This window comes from Sylvia atricapilla, chromosome Z (genome assembly GCF_009819655.1).
Source record: "Sylvia atricapilla isolate bSylAtr1 chromosome Z, bSylAtr1.pri, whole genome shotgun sequence".
In the NCBI taxonomy this organism is placed as follows: domain Eukaryota; kingdom Metazoa; phylum Chordata; class Aves; order Passeriformes; family Sylviidae; genus Sylvia; species Sylvia atricapilla.
In genome coordinates this window covers 26,412,783-26,437,316 of record NC_089174.1, presented here as the reverse complement: position 1 = coordinate 26,437,316, position 24,534 = coordinate 26,412,783, and the positions used below count along the sequence as shown (strand labels likewise).

General features: G+C 38.4%; 2 protein-coding genes across 5 annotated transcripts in view; both read left to right on the top strand.

The window, feature by feature from the left end:
• Positions 1-4,510, top strand: part of SNX2 (sorting nexin 2) — a 30,613-nt gene extending 26,103 nt beyond the window's left edge. The window contains exons 12-15 of one of the 3 annotated variants that reach the window (XM_066339215.1): positions 263-406; positions 2,982-3,062; positions 3,169-3,240; positions 4,022-4,510. In XM_066339215.1, the coding sequence (XP_066195312.1) occupies positions 263-406; positions 2,982-3,062; positions 3,169-3,240; positions 4,022-4,072 (348 nt within the window). In that variant the 3' untranslated portion in view covers positions 4,073-4,510. The remainder of the gene's footprint in view (positions 1-262; positions 407-2,981; positions 3,063-3,168; positions 3,241-4,021) is intronic. The other 2 variants (XM_066339216.1, XM_066339217.1) reach the window with 2 other exon arrangements.
• Positions 4,511-10,689: 6,179 nt separating this feature from the next.
• Positions 10,690-24,534, top strand: part of SNX24 (sorting nexin 24) — an 89,595-nt gene continuing 75,750 nt past the window's right edge. Inside the window, exon 1 of one of the 2 annotated variants that reach the window (XM_066338983.1) lies at positions 10,690-10,793. In XM_066338983.1, coding sequence (XP_066195080.1) covers positions 10,734-10,793 — 60 coding nt within the window. In that variant the 5' untranslated portion in view covers positions 10,690-10,733. The remainder of the gene's footprint in view (positions 10,794-24,534) is intronic. The other variant, XM_066338984.1, reaches the window with a different exon arrangement.

Genomic DNA, 24,534 nt, shown 5'->3' with positions numbered 1-24,534 from the left:
TGCTTTAATAAAATGAGGGGCATAAAATGATTTGGAGCACTGAAGTGTCTGCTCTGAAAAGAGTTCTTGAATAGCCTGTTTTTAGTATTGAACTGTACTGAACAAGCATGATGTCAAGTGAAATGCAATACATGATAGACACATCAAGGTTTCTTTGAGTATACTGCTTGTTCCAGCTTTATCCTAGAATTATTTTTTCCTGCTGGAAATTTATATAGCTCTGAAAATTCCAGTACTTTAATAAGTTTGTCTGTTTTCACAGGGCGTGTTTGACCATCGAATGAAATGCTGGCAGAAGTGGCAAGATGCTCAGGTCACTTTACAAAAAAAACGTGAAGCTGAAGCAAAACTCCAACTTGCCAACAAACCTGATAAATTACAGCAAGCTAAAGATGAGATAAAAGAGGTAATGTTTTCAAACATTATTTTGGAGGTCAGTCTTTCTGCATTAGCTCATTCATTCTGCATTAATGCTGCTTTATACCATTTTTGTTTACAAACCACTTACTTGCTGTTTCCCGTATTTACTGAAATTTTTAAAAGGAATTTATTTAAAACGCTAAATGTGTGCAAATTTTACTCATTGTAAGATCTGTAAGACAGTTAATACTGTCTCTACAGAGTCTGGGAGATTGGAGGGAGGGAACATGGATAAATTAATGCTTTTAACTGTTTAAAGCTCACTTGGATATGCAAAGGAATGTCTCTTGGTTTCGAAAGCTAAGATGACTTGGGTAAATCCAGCAAAGACATCTAATAGAGTACTATTCCCATGTTTTGCTTAAATATGCAGCTTTTCTACCCATATATATGTGCATGTATATATGGCGTAATTTCAGTAAAAATCTAACATGTTGAAGTGTCATAATTTATGCACTTTCTCTATCATGCTTCACTAAGGAAATTGAAGAGGTAGGACAACTTAATTATTTAACACTAATGCATTCTAAGTATGCTCTAGTGCTCTGCCATTAAATAATGGAAGAACGTTATTGCAGATTCCAAGCTCTTTGACACAGTTGCTTTGTTTGGCTTCCTCATTGGTCACTAACCACATGCTCCTTTGTTCTTTTTGCCCTTTGGTATATTTCACATACAGTGTTGCAATAACTCATTAACTGGATTTTCTTTTCCTTAAAAACTTCCTTTGTTTTCTGAGAAAACCTACAGTTACTCTTGTGTGACCACATTCTTGTTAATTATCTCTCCTGATGTCACCCATCCATGCACAATGAATCTCCTGATTACTGGTAGTAGTGGGGAAATAGTGATCCTTTCCCAATCCAAATATTAAAGTAATTGCTTTTTTCTGAAGGAATTATTTTTCTTGCATTATTGGATAATTAGAGAATGTTTTTAGTAAACCCACAGTTGAAATGTGCCAATCTGAAGTTCTCACTGGCACTGAAATTCAGAGTTGCTGAAGTGGTAGACCCTCTGGCGGAGAAATTGCAAAGTGGAAGCCTAAGCAGCTTGAGCATCATCCATGACTTGGTTGTTTTTTGTGGCTAAAGGGATAAAGGACAGTCCTAAAGATACCTTATTGAATGAGAAATACCTCCTTGTCAGATACTATAAAGTGGCAAACTGTTGCCCAGTGATAATTCATCTAGGTCCTGGGATTTGGGCATGATGAAACTGAAGTGTTGAATTCATTAGGCCTGTAGAAGCTTTCCCAGAAGTCTCAGGCACCTCTGGACCTTCTGTAGGAAGGTATGGACTATCCTAATCTACTTTTCCTCAGCCATGTTTTATACTATTTCAATTACTAGCTAACTCTTCAGGCTGATCTTCCATGAAAAAGATAGTATTATGACTTACTAAATAGCTTCATAATGTATATCTAAAAGGGCAGTCAGGGGACTATGAATGAATATATACTAAAAATAGAAATATGGAGATGTTTATTGGAACATAGATGGTGTTTATCTCCTATCACAGTAGAAACTTGATACTGTATCACAAAATGCTTTTGTGAATAAGCCGCGCCACTGGATTGCCAGCAGAAAAATGCTACATTGAAGCACGTTGCTTCCCTTCTGCTGCTTTTTTCTGATGAAGATAAATGTAACTGAATGTATTTGTTCTCAGTTAATATGGTGAGATTAACAGATACAGTTGCATTTCAAAGAACTGCTAGCCCCCTGTTGAGCTCTCAGTTTATCTACACAACTAAGTTAAATTTAACAATGTAATAGGGGTGTAAAAGCAGTTGCAGGGCAATATAGATGCTGATCTTCTCTTCTTGTCTAGTTGGATGTCTTTTCACAGAAACTAAGGAGAAACATCCTAGTGTCATATATTGTTATCTGAATGCAGTGCTCCCAATGTGGATCCCATTGAAAATCCCATAAGAAACATCTCTTCCTCTGAATTTTCCTCTAGAGATCTTCTTACCTGCAGTAGTGTTTCTGCTCCAGCTTTCTATGAAAACAGTTGCCAGTGAAAAGAAAGCTTGGGATTTGGAAAGCAGATAAACACATCCTCAAGTAGCTAGTCATTTAGAACAGAAATATGATACCGATAATCAAATACTTGACCAGAGGCAGAGATAAAGATTTACACATCTCTTCTGGAATTAGGAAAATATGGGCAACTAGTTTGAGACTCTTCCAAGGTTGATTGGACAGGTTTAGCTCTCTTTGTATGAAGTTTGTAAAGAGAATAATAAGTTAAGCCTTTGAGATCCATTTTGTTTTTCTCAAGAGTATATTTTAAATGTTGTTAAATATTCTTAAGATATTTTTGCATTTTATCTACTGATAACATTGCCTTAAAGATACTTTTGTTGTAACTGATCTGATGGCATCCTATAACATAACATTGGAATTGTTATTGTAAGATTTTGTTTTAAATAGGTCGAAATAATCAAATAGGTCCTTTTAGCTCTTAAGTGACTATCAATAGGCTAAAAAAGTTCAGATACCTGTAGACTGAATGGACAATACAAAATCTTACCTCTCTATGTCTTTCTTTGCCAGTGGGAGACAAAAGTTCAGCAAGGGGAAAAAGATTTTGAACAGATCTCCAAAACCATTCGCAAGGAAGTGGGAAGATTTGAGGCATGTATAATTTTGTCCAAGTAAATGACACTTTTACTATAGATAATATTAACATTACAAGTAAAGTTTTTAAGAAGTTAATATGCCATAATTTATTTATTAACAGAAGGAACGAGTGAAAGACTTTAAAACTGTTATTATCGAGTACTTAGAATCGTTAGTGCAAACACAACAGCAGGTAAGATAAACTTTAAGCTTTGTACAAGTTAAAAAATAATACATTCCATATTAGGTTAGTTAGAAAAAGATGGGCTTTAAGAACAGCAGTTTCTAAAACATTAATAGCTACTAGTCTATACTGTATTGGTGAATGACATGATGATTGCAGTTTCCCAGCCTTTGCAGAACTGTAATTCAGGGAAGCAATGGAGAAGCTCCCTTAGGGATATGGGCAAGCAGAGGGTCTCGTCATCTTCTCCAACTGAATTAGTATTTTCAGTTAGAGATGGAAGTAAATTATCATTATGTACTTGCACTTACTGAAGAGACTTGAATTCTTAAATGTTTATTGCTTTTTTTAAAAAAGTACAAAATATTATTGAATACTGGAAAGCATTAAAACAGTTTTCAGTATCTTGAGAAGCAGGCCTTGTTACTAGAAAAAGTCTGGGCTCATTCTTCTGTTCATGGCAGGAATACAACACTCCAGCTTTGTTTAATTAAAAAAAAAAAAGAACCCAATATCTTTAGCAGTAAGAATAAGTGACTGATTTTTAAAAACAAACTGTATTTGTATTCTATAACATTGTATTCAACATGTGGCAACATATCTATGGCAATGAGCAGATTTGTGTATTTATTACTTGTGTTTTTTCTTGCACTATATAAAAATACTAATAAAATAAGTACCTATGTTCTTACTTAGCCTTGTGGAGCCAGGTTTACTGCACGAGGAGGTAGGTATGCATTGTGTTTTCCAATATTTAGTACTTAATGAGTGATTTTCCCTTCTCTTCAAGCTAATAAAATACTGGGAGGCATTCCTACCTGAAGCCAAAGCCATTGCCTAAAAGAAGAATATTCCAAATGACAAGACACTCTGGATGTTTGTCCTGGATAAAACTAAATTCCACAGTGAAATCACTTTAAATCATCCAAATAAACCACTATATATTTTATGAATTAACATGTGGCTTTTTTTATATACCACAGCATTTTATTAACAAGCTGCATGTCCTGACCCTCTTTGAAGTGGACTGTGGCATGATGTTCTGCAAGACATTGCTGAATTGAACACTATTGTCTCTTAGTACTTGCACTAAAATGTGCACTGCAAGGCCAGAAAGCTGATATTTTTGTTCTCTACAACACATTGTTCTGTAGTATGTTTACCTGATCTTTATGAAACAAATTTAATTGCATTGATTATTGTTCACTTAAACATTCCTGTACAAAATCATGTTTTTGTGATTGCAATAATAAAGGGATGTACCTTGTGAAGCATTAAACTGTGGGCTTGTGTCTGTAGATACTTTCTGATGTTCTTAGGGGTACCATTTAGAACAAATAAAGATGGATACAGGGCAAACCAAACATTTAGCAAAGAGTGCTGGAGGAACATATTAAAGATCCACAAACAATTGTCTGTTGTAAACTTTTCTGGGTTTTAATTCTGAATATTTTTATTATAGGTGCTCTTTTCACTTGAAATTTTCACTTGAAATTTTCACTGCCTTGGCAAAGTCTACTGTGATAGTACTCATAAGGTCAAAAGACTGATACTTGGGCAACAGACTGAAATCTCCTTCAAGTGTTTACAAAGCTTCTGCAGAGTTAAAATCACCTACATGGTTAAATATTGGGGTACTACTGGACTGATACATTGTATCAATTGTCAGTGGTCTCAGGATAAAAAAAAAAAAAAAAAAAATCTTGCAGTAATTCAGTAATAGTTGAGGAAGAAAAATGGGTAATTCAGCTGAGTTCCTGATAGTTGTAAGAGCCAGGATTCTGTTTGGATTTTCTTGAATAGAAAATACATTTGAAGGGACTGGTTATACCTTTCGCAGGAATCAAAGCAGTTAATATTGTGTATTTAAGAAAAATGTTTAACGTAAGATGTGCTGTTCTGTCATTTTAATGACATCCTGAGGTTGTTGATACATTAGTAGTAATGGAAGGTACTATTGTTAACAAATTCTAGGCAAATATTAATCACATAAAAACCAGAGAAGCTGTTGCTTTCAGGTAATTATGAGACTCTCATGAAGGATAAAACCATGAATTTGTATTGTTTGGGATCAGATATAAAGAAGCACATAATACCAGTTCTGAACAGAATGAAAACCTCCATTTAACATTCAACTGGAAAGTCATACTCTATTTTTACAACAAAGTTAGTGTAAACTTGAAAGATTAGTGTTTGCTGTTGTTTCTCTACATACCTCTCTTGACCCAGGTGGTTTTTTTCCAGGAGCTTTCATGAAACTGGAACAGAAAAAAACCCACCAAAATTTATCAAGTGTAAATCAAGCTTATTTTTAAATGGTTAAATGCTAAAACCATAGACTAATAATACCTTATGCAGAAGTATTTGTTCAGTAATTGATCTTTAAACTGCCTTTTGAGGAGCTCAAGTATGCAGGAGATTTATGATGAAGAAACTGATCTAGCCATAACACTGTTCAGTGTTAGAATGTATGTAATGTTAGCTTGCTTGCTGCTAATGAGCAACAGCTCAGTATTAAACTTCAGATATATACTGCTCACACTGAAAATTATATTTTCAGAACTAAAAGACTCAGTTTGGACAAGCAGAGGTCAAAATGGGTGAACATATTTTTCACAATCTTTTTTTTCTGTAAGTGGTTTGTCCAGCTTTCTTAGCTCTTGATCTCTTTTTGCTTCTCTCAGGGTTAGAATTCATTTGAATGATGGATCAGTTTTCTTTTCTTTGTGACAAGAGAATGAGAAAGTCTGCTAGCAAGGACTAGTGTGGCCATCTATACCACTCAACTGAAAACAAGAATGAGTTGTGCCAAGTTTTTTCTTGAAACCGGGAGTCTTTTGGGGAACAAAAGGATGATGGCATTTCTGGAGTTCACTGTCACACAGGGTTGGCTGCTAATACAAAAGATTTTAAGGTTTTCGTTGCATCACAAGGTTAGCTTGAACAGAAGATCCATATCAGCTGTCACATTTGGCTAGCATAAAACTCAGTGTTGTTTCAAGAAGCTGTTAATGATCCTGAAATTGGCTCAGTTGCCTGATAATGCCAAGGCTCTGGGTTCAAGTCCCAGATGGGTGATTCATTTAAGAGTTGGACTTGATATTTGTGGGTCCCTTTCAACTCATAATACCCTGTCATCTGGAAATTTATTTTGCTAATATTCCCCTGTATTCTGAAGGTTGGAGGTTTGGTTACTGTCTGTCTCTCTTCGTGCAAATAACATCCATATTAGGAGATGTTTCTCAACCCAAGTGAGTGGAGGTATTACTGAACTCTTTCCTCTGTGGACCTTAGTAGTAGATGTTATACTAAATTAAGGTGTGTATTTCATGAAAACTAAAAGCCAATGTACCACTGAAGAATTACTAGCATGAGGAATAAGTAAATGTTTGCAAAATGAGGAACTGCATTTGGAATACTGTATGAAAGACAAGCTACTACTGAATTCTAATTTACCTTTTAGGTTAAAATAGAATGCAGGTATTTGCAACAAATTCTTCTATTTATCGTGTCTATGTTCCTTTTTAAACTAAATATATACAACATACAGTGGCTCAAATTGAAGATGTTATTTCTTTCTTAAATGGCTGTTTAGTGTACAATATGTCTGTAATTCTTTCTTCACTGTCCCTTTTAAAATAGAATATTCTGCTTCCCTATAAATTATTCTTTCTGCTGCCTCTCCTAAGTTATTTCCCACTGAAAGCCTCAGGTGGGGGTTTGTTTCAGCATCTCTGGAGTTCATGCCCCAAATATGTCAGTTTCTCTCAAATTGTGGAGATGAGTTGCTGGCTGCTAGATCCTGTACATTTAAGTGAACAGCCAACATCCACTAAAATGATGTGTACAGTGAGATGATTGTCTTAAAGGAAAACAGATAGGAGAAGAAACCCTTTGGGGTTATATTTTTTTCTCTCCTCCCACTTTAGAGTAGAGCAGGCTATGTAATAATCTTAATTTCTTGCAAAATATGAGTCCATTACAAGCATGTGACAAAATAGGGCAATATTTTAACAGATTAGAAGCTGAATTTTCAGGTTGTTCAGAATGTTACTTATTACCTGCTATGACAATTATTCCTTTTTTAAAAAATTCTTTTCTTCTATAGTTGAATCGATGGTAGTAATTGCAATGGTAGTGACTTGCTAGTAATCTTTTGACTACTGGTAAAGTCATTCCTTCCCTTCCTCTCCCCCACCCCAGATCAATGAGGAAATTATTAACCAAGGGGAGGAGTATAGAATAATCAAAATATTTTTTTTCTGTTATTAAGAAAGAAAAGTATACAAAGCAGCATAGGCAGACCTGTCCTATAAGGATATTCATGTGCAGACTAAAGTTAAAGAAATACGCAGTGGAAATGGAAGGGCAAGAAAAATTGGGTAACCCAAGATATTAATACCTGCAACAACACCCAGCACTGAAGACCAACACTTCCTAGAGTACTTCCTTGAGAGTTTGCTCAACAGATAAATTTGAAGACAGTCTATGTCACTGTTACCAGTAGACTTCAACCACTTTACAGTTTTGCTTTTAGGATTACTTATATAAATTTAATACACATGATGCCAGTTCAAGTCAAGCTACCTTTGAAGTATATTCAGCTTGTTTTGGTTTTTGTGGGAAGCATTGTAACATCTGTGCAGTTAGCTTTCAAAGACCAGGATGGTTTTGAACACATTTTGATAGCATTCTGTGAACTAATGTTTCTTAAATTTTTGATCCTCAGTGTATTAGACAGAAAGTTAATCCTTGGCCAGCCAGCCATGGGGAGAAATCCTTTTTTTTTTTTCTTCAGATGTAACTTTAAAGATTAGCCAACTAATGATGATATATTGTGTAAATTAAGTATTTAACATTCCAAAACATATTGATGTATTTGAAATCAGCTCACCATGTAATCTTCCTTGTTCCTCTTGGCTGATGCACAGTCAAAAGTTCCATTATTTTCTATTGAATTTGAAACCAGATTAATGTCTAAAACTTTCTTTTGTTAATAAGTTACATGAAATTAAAGAGAAAAGTAGCTTTTCAAAATTACTTATTAGGTTGCAAACAGCCACAAATGTGCTCCTATAGAATTCTTCTACTGACATCTCAGCATAAATGCATTATGGCACAAGTGGTGTCCTAAGAGTTATCCCTCTGTTTTTTATTGGGAAGAGAACAGAACACCTTAAGACTGGAATCTTAACCAGAAAGTAACAGTAATGATAGCATGGTACTTATTACCCAGTATGTTGACATTTACTACAGTGATAAGACTATTAGTATATGGCTAGTCTTTCCCTGGGATTATTGTAATATCTTTATCAGAGGGTGCTTTGTGGGGTAGTGGGATTTTGTATACACCTTTCAGTCAAAGGCCATGGTGGAGAGCACGTGGGGGCTGGAAACACTGTTCTTGTTACTACTACCACAGAGCTGTGCAGGGACTGTCCCACACCATTGTCAGCAGTTGAAGACACTGACCCAGGAGCAGTGTTGTGCAGAAACAGGTGCTTGAGGAATATCTGGCTTTGATATCAGGTAATTCTTAAAAAATTTTGGTTTGTTACTTTGCATTAGTTTTAGCGAAGTAAAATAGTGTTAGTTTGCTTAAGTCATCTTGGTTTATGTCAAATGATTTCTACTTCATATTGCAGCCTTCAAGATCACAGTTCTTTGCTTAGAGCAAAATATTAAGTTTACCTTTCAGTAAAATAAAGAGATAAAGAGATGGAGATAAAAGGAGCTTGTCATATTCTCCCCAGTGCTATTAATCTAAAGGGAAACAAGTTAGTTTTCAAAAGAAATTTCCAACAGCTGATAGCATAAAGCACAGACATCAGATAAATTTGTTTTCTGCCCATTTTTGAGGTATGTTATCATACTTGTATCTACTTATGAAGATCAAACCCTCTACCGTCATGGATTTATCATGGTAGCTACTTTGAAAGATCAGTGAGAGTGTGAGGTTCTTTCAGGTACTGCCTGAGACTCTCCAGATTCACAAGATGAGTTTTAAGATATGACCATCTAATACAGTGGTAGTTTGTTGACATTTTGTAGTCCTTCCAAATGCTTTGAAGCATGGAGTTGGCAAATTTGTGTGAAGTCAAAGCATTTGCCTGTGCCAACAGCATGACCTTCTAAATGCACTTGATATTACACGTCCTGTTTCTGCCTCTATTACACTTTAAGCTGTCAAAACAACTGTGTATTTTGGTTTCATTTAATTTCTCCAGTGGCAAAAAATCATCTACACTTCTCTGGTATGGTTTTCTCTGCTAAGTAACAAAGTTAAGAGGTGACTTCTTGGGAACATACACAACACAGGCAACTTTTTTAAGCACCACTTATTTTTTTACTTCTTAATTTCATGTCTGTTCACAACAGCTACTACTAAAGGTGCTGCATTTTTTTGTTGACTGACCTAGTCATGGCCAAAGGCTGTGCTGCCATTCAGTGGGCTTGGTAGGCTGCAGAGTTGAGTGGTAGGAAACTGTATGAGGTTCAGTAGGGGCAAATGTAGGGTCCTGCACCTGGGGAGGAATAACCCCAAGTACCGGCACAGGCTGGGGGCTGATGTCCTGGAGAGCAGCTCTCTGGAGAAGCACCTGGGGATCTTCATGGATCACAAGTTGACCACTGGCAGTACCCCTGTAGCCGAGAGGGCCAGTGCTGTCCTGGAGTGCATCAGGAAGGCTGGCCAGCAGGTGGAGGGAGCGCCAGTGACACCACATCTGAAGCGTTGTGTTCAATTCCAGTCTTGATGCAAGAAAGACAAGGTACTGCTGAAGAGGGTCTGGTAGAGGCCACAAAGACGATGAGGGATCTGGAGCATCTCTGTTTTGAGGAAAGGTTGTGGGAGCTCGTCCTGTTTAGTCTGGAGAAAGACAGAGGATCTCAGCAATGCATATAAATATCTCAGAGGCAGGTTCCAAGAGGATGGTGTCATATTCTTTGCAGTATTGCCCAATGATAGGATGAGGAGTAACAGCCATGAACTAAAACATAAAAAATTCCACCTCAGCGTGAGGAAGAACTTTACAGTGAGAGTGGCAGAGCACTGGAACAGGCTGCCCGGGCGGGCTGGAGTCTTCCTCTCTCCCTTTCTCCAAACCCATCGGGATGTGTCCCTGTGTTACCTGCTCTAGGTGGCCCTGCCTTGCCATGGTCTGGATAATCGGCAGAGGTCCCTTCCAATCCTAACGATTCTGTGATTCAGGTTTGAGCTGCGGTATGAACGTAGGACTGGATAAATTCATCTCTTTGGAAGTTTGTGTGCTACGCATGTGCAGCTCTGGCTGAACCAGAAGCCGACGCTGTCGAGCACCGTTCTATCCATGTTTTAAACCAGGTTTTTTTCCAGAGGAAGCTTCTCCCGCCTCGTCCCGGCAGCGCGAAGGGCCGCGGGGGGCGGGGCCGAGCAGGCTCCCGCCCCGCCCCTGTCACGTGGTGGACCATCACGTGACCGGCGCGCAGATGGCGGCGCTGCCGCCGCGCTGAGGGGACCCAGTATGGAGGTGTTCATCCCGTCCTTCCGATACGAGGAGAGCGAGCTGGAGCGGGGATACACGGTGAGGTGCGCCGGGGCGGAGCACGCCCACGCCTCGGGGTGGCCGTGTGCCGGCGGCCAGCAGGGGCGGCGCGGGGCCGCCGGACAGGCATCAGCGTGCCGGGGCCGTCCTGTCCTCCGTGCCCGGGCCAGCCCCGACCTGCCCTGCCCAGCTTTGACCTGGCCAGCGCAGCCCGTCCGTGCCCCGCCAGCCCTGGCCAGCTCTGCCAGCCTTGCCCTGTTCTCCCCATCTCTGCCCTGCTCTTGCCCCGCCGTGCCCTCTAGCACTGCCCTGACTAACACTGTCCTATGGAGCCATGCCAGCCCTGCTCTGTACACCCCGACCCGGTGCCCTCCTTGTCCAACCCGGCCTTTCTACGCCCAGCCGTGCCCTGCCCCTCTCGGCGCAGGAGGGATTGAGGGATGGTCTCAGGCCGCCAGACACCTGCTGCCTCACACGAGCTCTGTTTTGCTGGGCAGCAGCCACAGTGGCTGGTGCAGTGTGACCAGCGAGGGAGAAGAGGCATCTGCTCCCTCGCCACTCTGCCCTGCGGGATCCCCTGCAAGGCCAAACACGGTGAAGGGGCTGGAGTATCTCTTACGTGTGGAAAGGCTGAGAAAGCTGGAACTGCTCATCCTGGAGAAGAAAATGGGCAGGGGCATCCCTTCAATGTGTACAGATGGTCTGAATGGACAGAATAAGGGAGGCAGACTCTTCATGTTGGTGCCCAGTGACAGGAGAGGTGGCAGTGGGCAAACATCAGAACACAAGGAATGCCCTTTGAACATAAGACAAGACTGGTTTGTTATCATGAGGGTAATCAAGCACTGGCATAGGTTCCCCAGAAGACTGTGAAGTCTCCATGTTTGCAGGTTCTCAAAACCTGCCTGGCCACTATCCTGGGTAGCCAGCTGTATAGTTGACCCTTCTTGAACAGGCAGGTTAGTCTGCACAGTTTTTAGAGGTTCTTTTTGTTCCTAGTAGTTTTTTAATGCCACAAAACTGTTGGACAGTAGCATATTCACATGGTCCTGGGTGGAGAGAGGTGGACCAAAACCCAAGGTATTTGTCTGAAAGTGGGTATTCAAGGCTTGGTTCTTTTATTAATTATATTAATTTAGTAGCTTAGAAAAAAAAAAATTGAGCCCTGTGGAACTTCTGGAAGATTAATCCATGTAGGCATAGTTCCACAAAGCAAGTTCATCTTCCTTATGATTAATGCTGTATATTTTTTGGTCCTCACTCTTAGCAAGTGTTTGTAGGCCTTGCAAAAGATAAACCACTTCAGTTGTATTAATGTGGGAGTGTAGCAGCATTAGTATTTTTGCCTCTTCAGTTTACTTAAACTTAAGTGACTCCCTACAAGATACCTCTGTGATTTTGGGGACCTGGCTTTAAAACATTTTGACTGAATGTGATTGAGTGTGATTACAATAGCACAGACTGATCCCACCACATCCTATTTGAGCAGGTTAGTTGAAATGACAAAGTGATTTCTAAGATGTTCATATTACACAAAGAGGATTTTTCAAGCTAATGTCTATTTTAGTATTTGCTTTTAGTGAATGCTTTCTTTAAATGTGAAGAGGAGTCTGTGACTCCTGCTATCTAGAGGATTTGGGTTTTTTAATTTCATAATGTTAAGCTGTGTAAGCTTCAAAGAAATGAGAAATGAAACTATATGATTCTAGGAGGCTTCCAAGAAAATGGTCTTGAGAGGGATGACATTCTGTTACAACATTGTTGATTGTTACAGCATTTTTTGTCTTGTGTCATTTACTGGTGGTGAGGCAGTCTCAAGGATCTGAAAGTTGCTCTAATTCAGTAGATTTTGGTAGTTTTTCCTGCATGATTATTTTGCCATTTTAGTCAGGTGAGGGGATTCTATTCTGCATCCCATATGAAACATGATCATACTTTATGCTGACCATGAAACTGTATGAGGAACCGTAGCTAAAGTTTGTCGAGGTCAGGCAGGCTTGTAGGACCAGATACGGAAAACTGTTCTGATAATAACATTGTGACTTTCCTTTGTGTATTAAAGGGCTTATGGACTATTCATGAGGAAGACTTTTGCCAGTCTAATTGCCAATTTGTGATTATGTGAATAATTTCCATAAATATTGTTCCAGAAATTCAAAGGGGTACACTGTATGTCCTTCCAGCAAAACTGAGATTAATGGAAACTTACTGTTGCTCTGGACCAGCTATGAAATTATACAGGCAATTCACTTCAAGTTAGTTTTCATCAGCAGCTTTAGAATATTAGCATTTAAAACAGTTTGGTTTAAAAGTCAAAGAAGGTGTACTCCTGATTAACGCTACTGACAAACTAGTAACAAAGGACAAGAAAAGTAGCTGAGCTACTAAATAATTTTTTTCTTCACTTGCAGTCTCTTTTTCCCACAGCTCTCGAGTGGATGGACTGCAAGTCAGAGAATGAGGAAGTAAGTTTTAAGAGATGATAAGTGTCATGAAGAACTTGAACATACTTAATTCTCTGGATGCTGACAAGATGCATGCCAGAGTTCTGAGGGTTGATGTAGTTGCCAAGCCACTCTCCTTGATATTTAAAAAGTCATGTGAAATTACAGGTGACTGGAAAAAAAGAGTACCTATCTTTAAAGTGCATGGAAAGGAGGACCTTTCAAACTACCAATTGGTCATACTTGCCTCCATGCCTGGGAAGATCGTGGCACAGATCCTCCTGGAAGCTCTGCTAAGGCACATGGAGGACAGAGAAGATCTGAGGCAGCCAGCATGGCTGCAGAAAGGGTGAGTCCTGCCTGACCAGCCTGATATTCTGTGATGGAGTGGCTACATCAGTGCGTGAGGGAAGGGCTACAGATGTCATTTATCTGGGCTTCAGTAAGGCCTTTGACATGGTCCCCCACAACGCCCTTCTCTCTAAATTGGAGAGAGATGGAGTCTGCAGATCAGCTGTTAGATGGACAAGAATTTGTTGGATGCTCACATCCAGGGGGTAGTGAGTGGTCAATGGCCCAGAGGCATCAGTGGCAAGTGGTGCCCTCAGGGGTCTGAACTGGGACCAGTGTTATTTAATATCTTCATTGATGACACAGACAAAAGGATTGAATGCACCCTCAGCAGATTTGCAGATGACACCAAGCTGAGTGGTGTGATAATGCTCATGTAGACAGGGTGCCATCCAGAGGGGCTGGATAAGCTCCAGAAGTGTGTCTGTGGGGCTTTAATGAGATTCAAAGAGGCCAAGTTCAAGGTGGAGCACCTGAGTTTGGACAACCCCTGTTACCAGTCCAGGCTGGGAATGAAGCCATTGAGAGTAGCCCTGCTGGAAGGACTTGGGGTTCTGCTGGATGAGAGCCTGGACATGACCCAGCCAAGAGCACACACAGCCCAGGAAGCCAAACGTGTCCTGGGCTGCATCCAAAGCATCATGGGCAGCAGGGCAGGGAGGGGATTCTGCCCCTCTGCTCTGCTCTGCTGAGATCCCATCTGGAAGGGGTGTGCCACATCCAGCTCTGGGGTCCCTAGCACAAGAAAGAGAAAGACTGTTGGAATCAGTCCAGAGAAGGGGCACAAAAAATGGATCAGAGGTGTGGATCTCTGCTTTCCTCTTTCAGTGAGGAAAGGCTGAGAGAGTTTATGTGTCCAGCCTCGAGAAGAGAGGACTCCAGTGGTCCAATTTCGTACAATAAACAGGGCTTTTAAGAAAGACAGAGACAGGCTTTTTACTAGGTCTTTTTCAGCAGAATAAGGAAAGTGCTTTTAAACTAAAGAAGGGTAGATTCAGAGTAGACATAAGGAACAGTTTTTACAGTGAGGATAGTGAAACCCTGCACAGGTTGCCCAGAAAGGTTTCAAATGGCCCATCCCTGGAAACATTCAAAGCCAGTTTAGATGAGGCTCTCAGCATCCTGCCCTAGATGAAGATGTCCCTGCTCATTGCAGAAAGAGTGGGTTGTTACATGACCTTTAAAAGTTACTTCCAACCCAAACAATTATGCAATTCTATGATCACTGAGGTAGCATTTTACACAGTAGATTATTTTACTGTTGTCTTTCCCACAAGTGCTGACTTGCTCAAAATTGAAGTGTTTTGTTGGACTAGAGTAGCTGGAATAAGGAACCATCAGAGATTATGCAACTACTAGCAGAAAAGAATGATGGAAGCAGATAGAATGTACTGACTGCCCACCAGCCCAGTCACATGCCTGTGGGTTACAGAGGGTCTCTCCTGCACTGTGACTGCCAGGGCTGCTGCAGACAAGCAGCAGTCAAGGATAGTTTTTTGAGAAGAGTGGTGATGGTTGTGCTAGAAACAGTGACTGGTGACCTCCAGTATGAAATGAGAGGGAGGGGAGAGCTGAAGGGAAGAGTTGTTCCCCTCTATGGAGGCTTTGCATTGCAACCATACCATGCTTTCCTGACATCCCTTGGTTTCTGGTTCCTTATCTTCAGCAGAACAGAATCCAGTTCCCCTGGATACAGGTTGCTACTGTGTGTTCTTACTTCGTGGAAAGAAAAGACACAAAAGGGATGTTTCTCTTTCATGGGAATTCATGACCAATTTACTGCTTTGTTTTCAGCTTAAGCCTGTTGTTCCAGATTATTTTCTTCCTTTCCCTGGTGTGGCTAGGCAGCACTTGGAAAGTGGAATGGTCAGAGACCCATCAGTTCTGCAGAGAAGGTGTAAATGATTTGCCATAGAAAGTGGAAATTTCTCTAGTTTCAGAGTGAAAACCACAGTTCAGCTAAGAAATAGAAAGGGGGGTCTTGACCAGAGATATAAAATATTAGGGGCATAAAATATTAGAAAGAAAAATTAGGGAAAATTGTATTAGGCAATGCTTGAGCTTGGTGTCTGTCAGTAAAGTAAATGGGAAACACAATTCTTTCAAAAGTGTTTATTTCAGGAGCCCAGCTTTTCTAAAGTACTATTCCTCTGATATAAAATCTTGAAAGTCTTTTTTCCTCATCCCCCACACAAAAATACCCCAAACAAAAACCCCAAAGTAAACTTGCACTTGTTCCAGTTCTGTTTGGAATATGCATAGAATGATGAAACTTAGAATATGGGAAATGTCAGTTTTCTTGCTGGACAATTAAATTTCATTGTCAGTTTGAATTGATGACACTAGCTTCTAAGCTATTGAGCCTGTGCTAATAAATGCAACAGTTGTTCATAATTTGGCAGTGAATGACCTTTAAATGTAGGCGCTTACTAAGGATGTCCCTAGAGAACAATTCAACTTCGACATGACACTCACGTGTTCTTGTTGTCATTTAAATATGCTCCCTTTGTCAATAACAGAATAATAAATACTAGTTAGATTTCTAATGTTGATTCAGATCCCAGGAAACTTACTGAATAAATTAGTATACATTTGATTTATATTGACCAAAAAAATTTTACAGTGGTATATTGCAGGTCAAGGTGACACATTTAAATGTGTTGTAGAGCAGAGGGCATACTTGACTGACACAAGTGCTTACTGCATTTTTAATTAACACTTCCAATACTACTCTCCAAATTGCTCCTGGAGTTGAAAATGTAGAAGGAAGATCTGACATTTAGGATCATAAAATAATGTGGGGTTTTTGAAAGTCCATTGGCTTTGCCTCCAAAGAAGCAGCACCTTAATTTCAAGGATGTACTTCTATTAATGGAAGTATAAAACCACAGGGATGTAAAGTTTGGTATATTTTATGTGTTTTAGCATTCTTTGCTGTTAAAATAAGTGTACATAGAGTCAAAAATGGAAGTTTTTTGTAGTTCTTAGTGAAAATCTAAAATAAGTCTCAATAGCAAGTTACAAAGGAGTAATATTTTTAAGTTTTTTAATTACAAAGTATGGAGGGAGTAATTATAAGTTTATGTAAAAAGATTTCAAGGTATTACTGTTCTAGCCCTTTCTCTTTTCTAGACTGTGCAAACCTGGTACTTTTAAAAAATCTGAACATATTTTGAGTGCCTTGAGTATGAAATCTGCCTGTGTGAAGTCTACTTGCTTATGTGTTGGGCTTTTGTAAGTTCACCATGTATTAGCTTTGTGTCACAAATACTGTTGAAATCAGTGACAGACTAGTTACTCCAAGTTCAAGGAAGTTAAACAGAAGTATTTGATTATTAGATCTAATTGGAGTTTTTTACAGTCTTAGTGTCTCTTCATAGAGGGTTTTTAAATGTTTTGGTTTCTCTACAAGAGAGTCAGAGTGGGTCTGTACAGATGCATTTCTCTCCTGCAGGGATGGTGAAGACAATGAAAGATAATTTGGCAGATGTCTGTGATACTGTCAGATGTCAGAAAAATGCTGTTTTGATCATTGGTTTTGGTAGGTTTGATGTTCCAATGAAGGTGCATGTGCTAGAGAAGGAACTAGACTTTGTAATTTAAGCCAGATTGCTGTAACTAAAAATACTCCTTTTTTTTTTTTTTTTTTTTTTTTTTTTTTTTTTTTTTTTGTGAGTAACTTGTGCGTTTGTCAGCAGTGATCTTTAAATTTCTTTCCTCCAGTCAGCTTTCCAGCTTTCCTGTTTGATTGACTTTCTCAGTGATATGAAACTGATGACTTAGTATGCAGTGGGAACTTGAAGACACAAAGAATTTTGCGGTACACAAGATGGCAGCTAAGGCAGAAACTAGGAAAAGGTAAAACCAAGGTGAAAACTGGCTGAATTTGTACACAGTGATCAGATGGAGCTGAGGATGGATAAGATGGAGACATAGCTCCAGTGATCTCCAATTGCTGGGCAGTTGCTTGAAGGCCCCTGATTCACAATAATGGAATCTTACTGGAAAGGGCCATGTAAGAATTACTCTGAGCAGGAAATACCTTTTGCTTGATTTGTGATGGGAGGGTCGACAGCTGAGTAGAGAAGCAGCGGCATGATTACTTCTATCAATTTTCCACCTGAAAGAGCAAAAGTGGACACATTCTATCAGTACACTACAACTGCAAAGTATCCATTACCCATTCATCTCCCAGTATCTACTAGTTTTCAGTTTTAATGAGGGATTTATATTTTGAGAAAGACTGGAGGTAGCAGGGCATTCAGACATGCATCACAATAAAGATATATTTGAATTCCATTGTATCTTTGGGAGGTACTGGAGATAAAGTTTTGTTAGTAATGTAATAATATCAGTGGAATTGTTTCATCAGAGGATTCATGTTTAGCTATTCCTAATGGTGTTTCCAGATAGCAAGTCATGATAATTGTAAAATCTTGTCCACAAATATAGTCTTAAACATATGCACATTCTTCATTAGCCAGGAGTGAGAATGCATCAGGCTTTAAAATGCAACATGAGGGAAGATGTAATAGATTTCTCCCTTTTTCTTACTGCAATCCAATTTTAATTGGTCTCTGAATTTTTTAGCACCTGATGTAATTAATTCCAGGTTTAATGGATTATTAGATAATAGAATATTATTATTGTTATGGCATTTATTAAGTTATCTTGGAATTTCACCATATGATACCTAAGAGGTGCTTCTGTGCAGAGTGCTTGGTGGGATAACTTCAGTGCTGCATTTGGGTGCAGTGGAAATACTTGGTTTAGGTATGCACCATGGAAGTGGGCTAATGGAGGCTTTCAAGCCACGCTCTTCTGAATACACTTGCTACCAGTCACCATTATTTTTTTTGTGTTCACAGGAATTATAAGAGGAGTTGTATCAACTTTTCGTTTTCTGTAAGCCTGAAATTTTTGTGGTTTGGGGATGAGTAAAATAGCATTTTGGAGAGCATTGTGTGAGGGGATTTTAAAGATAAAACAGAAGTGTTGCTATTCCCTTTGAAAGTGGCATTGTATTTTTAATAGAAAATGAAAGGAGAACTGTATGTAGTCTGTCAATAAACTTATTCTGAGGTGTCAAGATGGTAAGTCTTGCAGCTAGAGGAGAATACTCTCTTCATGTGAACAACCTTTTTAAAATATTATTTCAACCTATATATTGTGTTATAAATTTTGCATTTCATAAACCAATAAATGTTGTAGGGTTTTGGGTTTTTTTTTTTTTTTTTTTTTTTTTTTTTAAAGTATTTGGAGCACAACAGTCAGGCTTGGATACTTTCAGGAATTGAAAGAAGATGAGACTAAAGGAGCATACCACGTTTAATGAGCACCATGTCCATGCCAGGTTCAAAACAATATTTCTTCTCATTCCTCCTCTGTTGGTGCAGTGAGAGCTCCACCTCTCGTTCAGAAAAACCCTCAGTTCTAGGAGCATATGAATAGGAAATCTGAGAAGCTAATTTTGGATACTGAATGTGCCCTCAGTGTAGGGTACTGACTGTGGTAAGTAATTTATGAGAAGTGACAGCCAAACCTCCACTGCAACCTTCATCTAGTATATTATTTATTTAGATGTCACAGTATCCCAGTTAAGTCCAGGGCCTCTATGAGACAGTTGTGGAATAATGTACATGCTACACAGAGTTTCAAAAGTCACTCTTGAAAGGGGTTGCCTACACTTGATAATAGTTGTTTCCTGATGAGATACTGTGAAAAGCATTGTGTATCCAAGAAGATATTCTTACTGTTTGAGTACTTAGTTCTTTAATAGAGTGAAAACAGTATAAAACTGCTGTGAAAGTCTTCTGTCCCACTAGATTACCTTGAAAACTGTAAGATAAGAATTACTGATCTTCATTATTTTATTTACTATATTTCTTGTCTCTCCTGTAATTGATTCACTTTCAGAAATTGGAACCCCTTTTTATACCAGAGCACAAGGTATTCAAGGTCTGCAGTATCTTCAGATTGGAAAATAATGAAATCTAAAGCTTTCCTTATAATCTTTTACAGAAGTTTTGATTAGGTAACGAAATAATCAGTTGTTTAGCAGCAAGTCTGCATATGCACTTACAATACACTTTTCTTATGAAAAAGAACCATATGTGTTGAGAAATACAGCTAACTGCTTCTGTTCTGGTTTTGCACAGGACTCTTTCTTTGTGTACAGATTCCCTTCTCTACTCTTTATTGTGTAATCAAGCTTTTACTAGGAATAGGACTCCCTGGTCATGTGTCTTCCTTGCAGTTGAGCTGTGATGGTAATTACAATCTGACTTTCTTGTTTTTCTAGGATATGGAGAGAAAAAAAAAAGGAATATGTCTTATGTTTAATAATAAATTAATGGACTAGTAAATTTATGGTAGTGTCAGGGAATGTAATAAAAATACTAGCTTTGCTTTAAAGCCTTTTCTTCATGTGAAGAAATGGATATTCAGGAAAAAATGCACATCAACATTCGATTTGAAAGTTATGTCATCATACAATCAGAAAGCATATTAGCCTATTATTTTTCTGATTTGTTCCAAATGCTGAGAAACATTACCTCCTCTGATGACATATTTCCTATAAAATTTCTGAATTCTTCATTCTTACAAACAAGATTAAGAACATTTAAAAACTGATTTCTAGTTAGAGATTCATTCTCTCACTAAAAGCCAAAGACCTCCTTTCTAGGTTTGTGTTCTAGTGAAGGAGCCTAAACAGTCAGCAGCTACTGAAAACATCTATTTTTGGTGTTCAGTAGGAAATGCCAAAGGCCTTTCCTTTTGCTGAGTGCTCAGAATGTGGATGTGATTGTGTGATTGGTAGGAATAGTGTCTTTGCACCATTGCCTCTGACATGGTGACTAAAAAGCTCAAGTAAATTCTGAAGTACGGTTGAGTTTGGAGTGAATATTTTTGTTGTTGGGGGTTTTTTTATTATTTTTATTATTTTGGTGTTTGTTGTTTGTTTAGGGGAGGGGGTTGTGAGTTTTGTTGGTTTTTTTTAAATTTAAAATTTCCATTTCATATTTGTCCTCTATCAAAATCTGTTCCTAATTTTGGTTTTACCTTCCCTTGTCAGAAATGTTTCAGTATCAGATATCCAAGTTGTGTCATGAATTCCTATTGCCAGTGGGGAGGAGGGAGAGAGTATCTTTATGTGTGTTTTAAAACAATTCAGTAAGAGCTTGATGGGAGTGTTTCAGATGGTACTTTTCTTCTCTTAAATAACCCAATCCTTCTGTTGGCCTGAATTAGAGGCAAAGTAGGAAAATATACTTTGTAGAAAGTTCAGCACTTGCAGCTAAGAAGTATTTTAACATTTTATCTTTTGTAATCTACTTGCTACTGTGTATTTATTTGGAAAATAAGGAGAGCATGATAATGGGGGTCAGAAACAGTTTGAAGGTTCTTGTTAGAAAATGTGCATTTAGTTTTCATATTTTAATTTTTCTTTTCCTGGTTTGTATCTAATTGTAGTTTTAGAAAACCTCTAAACACAGTTTTAAGGGTGAAAAAATCTGATACAATTGGTTCATAGTTTAGAACTCTAAATTAAAAGAATTTTTTATTTGTTTTGTCTTACCAGTGGGAGAAAGAAGGAAATTTCTTCTGAAATAAATTATTCTGTAAGCTAAGAAAATACGAGATTACTAGAAGTTCATTACTTAAACCCTGAAAATCTGTTGGTGGGATGGGGGCTTTTTTTGGGTTTTTTTTGGGGGGGTGGGGAGTTTTAGTTTTGTTTTGGGGTTTTGGGGGGTTTTTTTGAGTTTTTTTGGGGTTTTTTGTTGTTTTTTTTTTAAATAAATTGTGAATGTTAGCATTGCTCTCCTTGAATGCTGTGGCTGGGATAATACCACTAGCACAAAACTTTCCTGACTGACTAAGAATTTAAATAATACATTTTGTGAACTGATAAAGAAAATGTTACTTTTGAAGTGTGCTTGGTGTCTAGGAAAGAAATGGTAACATGCTGCACATTCACAGCTATTTTTTGCTACTAAATTGTCAAAAATTGCTGATTTGAAAGAGAGTATAAACCTGCTTAAAGTAATCACAGATACAACTGTTATCTGTTATGGGCTAAGAACTTAATGCCCTATTGCTCAAATGAGTTTTTTACAATAACGTGATAGCTATATCACACTCGTAAGTGAAAAGCTCATGAACTCGCCTGCATGGTTATTTCCAACCTCCACTCTTCTAACAAGCTCCAAAGTTGTTGTTGCTTATAAAAGTGGCAAATGGACCTGATAAAAATGTTTAGTCCGCAAGGCTGTGTTTTATTTATCATATCACAAAAGAACAATGTTTTGTTGCATCATGGTCAAAATAGAAGCGACCTTGCTTGTTCATGAGTGCTCAAAGCTTAGAGATAAGAGGCAAAGTAATAGAGTACAATAGAAAGAGTGTAGTGTAATTATTTGTGGCTTGTCAAGTGAAGCCCTTTCAGGCCCCAAGCGATTCAAATCTGGGAACTCTGCACAATTCTGTACACTAACCAGCATCAGAGAAATCTCACCCAGCTTCTCCGACAGTACTGAAATTGCATCAGTTTGTCATGCACTGAGCATGCCAGCTTCGCACAATATCATTTGCTTGCAAATGGGCCTGGCCCCAACGCCCTGAGACACATTCTTTGGTATCTGACTCTTGGCCTGTGATTTGTCATGTCTCTAGTGCTATCAGCGTAAAGTAATTTTAATAGATTCTGATGGTTTGCTTGTGGAAGGTAAAGAATGCACTGCAGATTGTGTCAGGTAGCTTTCTATGGCATGTAGTTTGGTGGAGGCCCTCATGATGGTGATAGCCAAACAAAGAGTATGGAGAAACGAGAACCCTGTTTTGAATATTTTACTCTGCCGTTCTCAACACCCTGGTGTGGACATCCCTGCAACTCAGCAGGTCCAAGAACTTAGCAGCTCACCAAAGCAGTGTTATTTGTGCTTCAGAGTTATTTGTGGATGAGAAATACAGCAGAAAAACAATGGCTTTTTTGTCCCTATTCAAAAAATGTATAAAATGTGTAAAAATGTTAATTAGTTTCCAGGAAGTAATATCTTTGTCTTTGTCTTGATGCTTACCTTTTTATTATTTGTTTGAAGTATTAGTTCTCTCTAAATAAAAATCCCTGATTTTTTAAGCAAGTATGTTACATAATACCATAAAAAATTTTAAAGAGGCTTGTACAATTTATACTAACATGTGTCTTCTATCAAATTACATAAATGTGGCCTAAAAGATAAATTCCTGAAGAATTTCCTCATAGGTTTTAATTGATGTATTGATTTGACAAGGATTTGATTATTAAATCTTTGTTTGGAATTGTTTTCTTACACTATGAAGTAAGTGTGTGGCATTTTTTTACTCTTCCTTTGACACCACTGAAATGAGATTATTTTGCCATTGACAACTCTGATCTTTGCATCATTTTTTTTCAGCTGACTTCCTTAATTGATTACTGCTTTGGTGTTGGAGCCTGCAGCATGGCTCTCCAGAATTCTGCTGACACAAATCGATTAATGTGAAGGTGTTAGTTAGTGATTTCATCTAAGAAACATTCAAAACCATGTCGGTACTTCGTTCTTAAAACCTGCCAGATCATTGGATTTTGTTATTTTGAATATGTTAGTTTGGGTTAACAAGGATTTCTCTAGAGAGACAACAACAACAACAAAACCCCCACAAAACCAAACCAAACAAAAAAACCAAACCAAAACAAAACAACAAAACCAGAAAATACCTGCCAAAACCACCACCACCACCACCACCAGCCAAAAAAAAAAAAAAAAAAAGACCGGAAAAACCCCACCACAAAACAACATCGTGAAGTGACTCTTGTGGGAAGAACGGATTTTATTCAATCATACGTTAATACACTATATATATACATGTCTTAATATTTAAAAGACTGTTTTAAAATATGTTCTTATTAATATTTAAGGTATCTCTGAGGAATTTATAAAAATGCTTCAGCAGAAACTATTTCTTTTTATGTTTACCTGGGGAATTTTTGACAGCAGTGTAACTCTGAGCACCCCGCTAGCAAGTCTTTGCCAGTCTGCCACTTTCTTTCTTGCCATAGCTTCCACATTTGCTTAGCAGCTTTGCATAGCTAGGCAAATTTTTAAAATGAGCCTGCATTTTTTTCCTATTTTGTTCTAAATATGTTCAGAAAAATAGTGTAGTTTTATACAATTCCTCAGACTAATTCTCTGTTATGATCAGAACTCACTGTTGAATATAGCATGTAAGATGAAAGAAGTAGAGTTTCTTTTTAAGCTTGATGTTAACTTTTGAAAGCATGATTTGCTTTTATTTCTCCATGGAGTTTTTGTAGGATGACTTCTTAAAACAACATAGATTTTTGTAGTGTCCTAGGCTTTGTGTGTGCATCAGTAAAACATCTCTGCCTGATTTCCTATGGATGGTTGTGGAGAGTACTAGTTAGGTAAATCCAGTGAGCATGCTGTTTCTGCCGACTTCATTTGTACAGAAGGCCAGCTAAATCAGTTGCCTTCACACCAACATCAAAACCAACGAAGCGCTGTGGTCAGTGTCATATCCTTATATTCAGATGGGGTAGAACACAGATAGACATGCACACATGTGTGGGTGCAGATACACAGAAGCACATGCATATGTCAGCGCTGGAAGGATTTATTGGGTTGTATTGCTGAAGGGTCTGTCCAAGTTTCAGTATGACTTGATGTTTTAGTGATGTGGATGATGGAATGAGAATATCCTTATTTAAATTTGCCATTGACACCAAGGTGGAAGTAACTGTGAACATGCTGGAGAACAAGAGTAGAGTTTAAAATAATTTCAGTAAGTTTATTTAAGAAAGGATAATGGGGTGCTAACTCATTAGGAACTGGTGCCAAATGTTACATTTATCAAAAAATAATCAGTTACATTGAGTAACATCCAAAAGATTAGGCAACAGATATTCCTGAAAGGATCTCGGGGTTATCGTGTCTCACAAGATG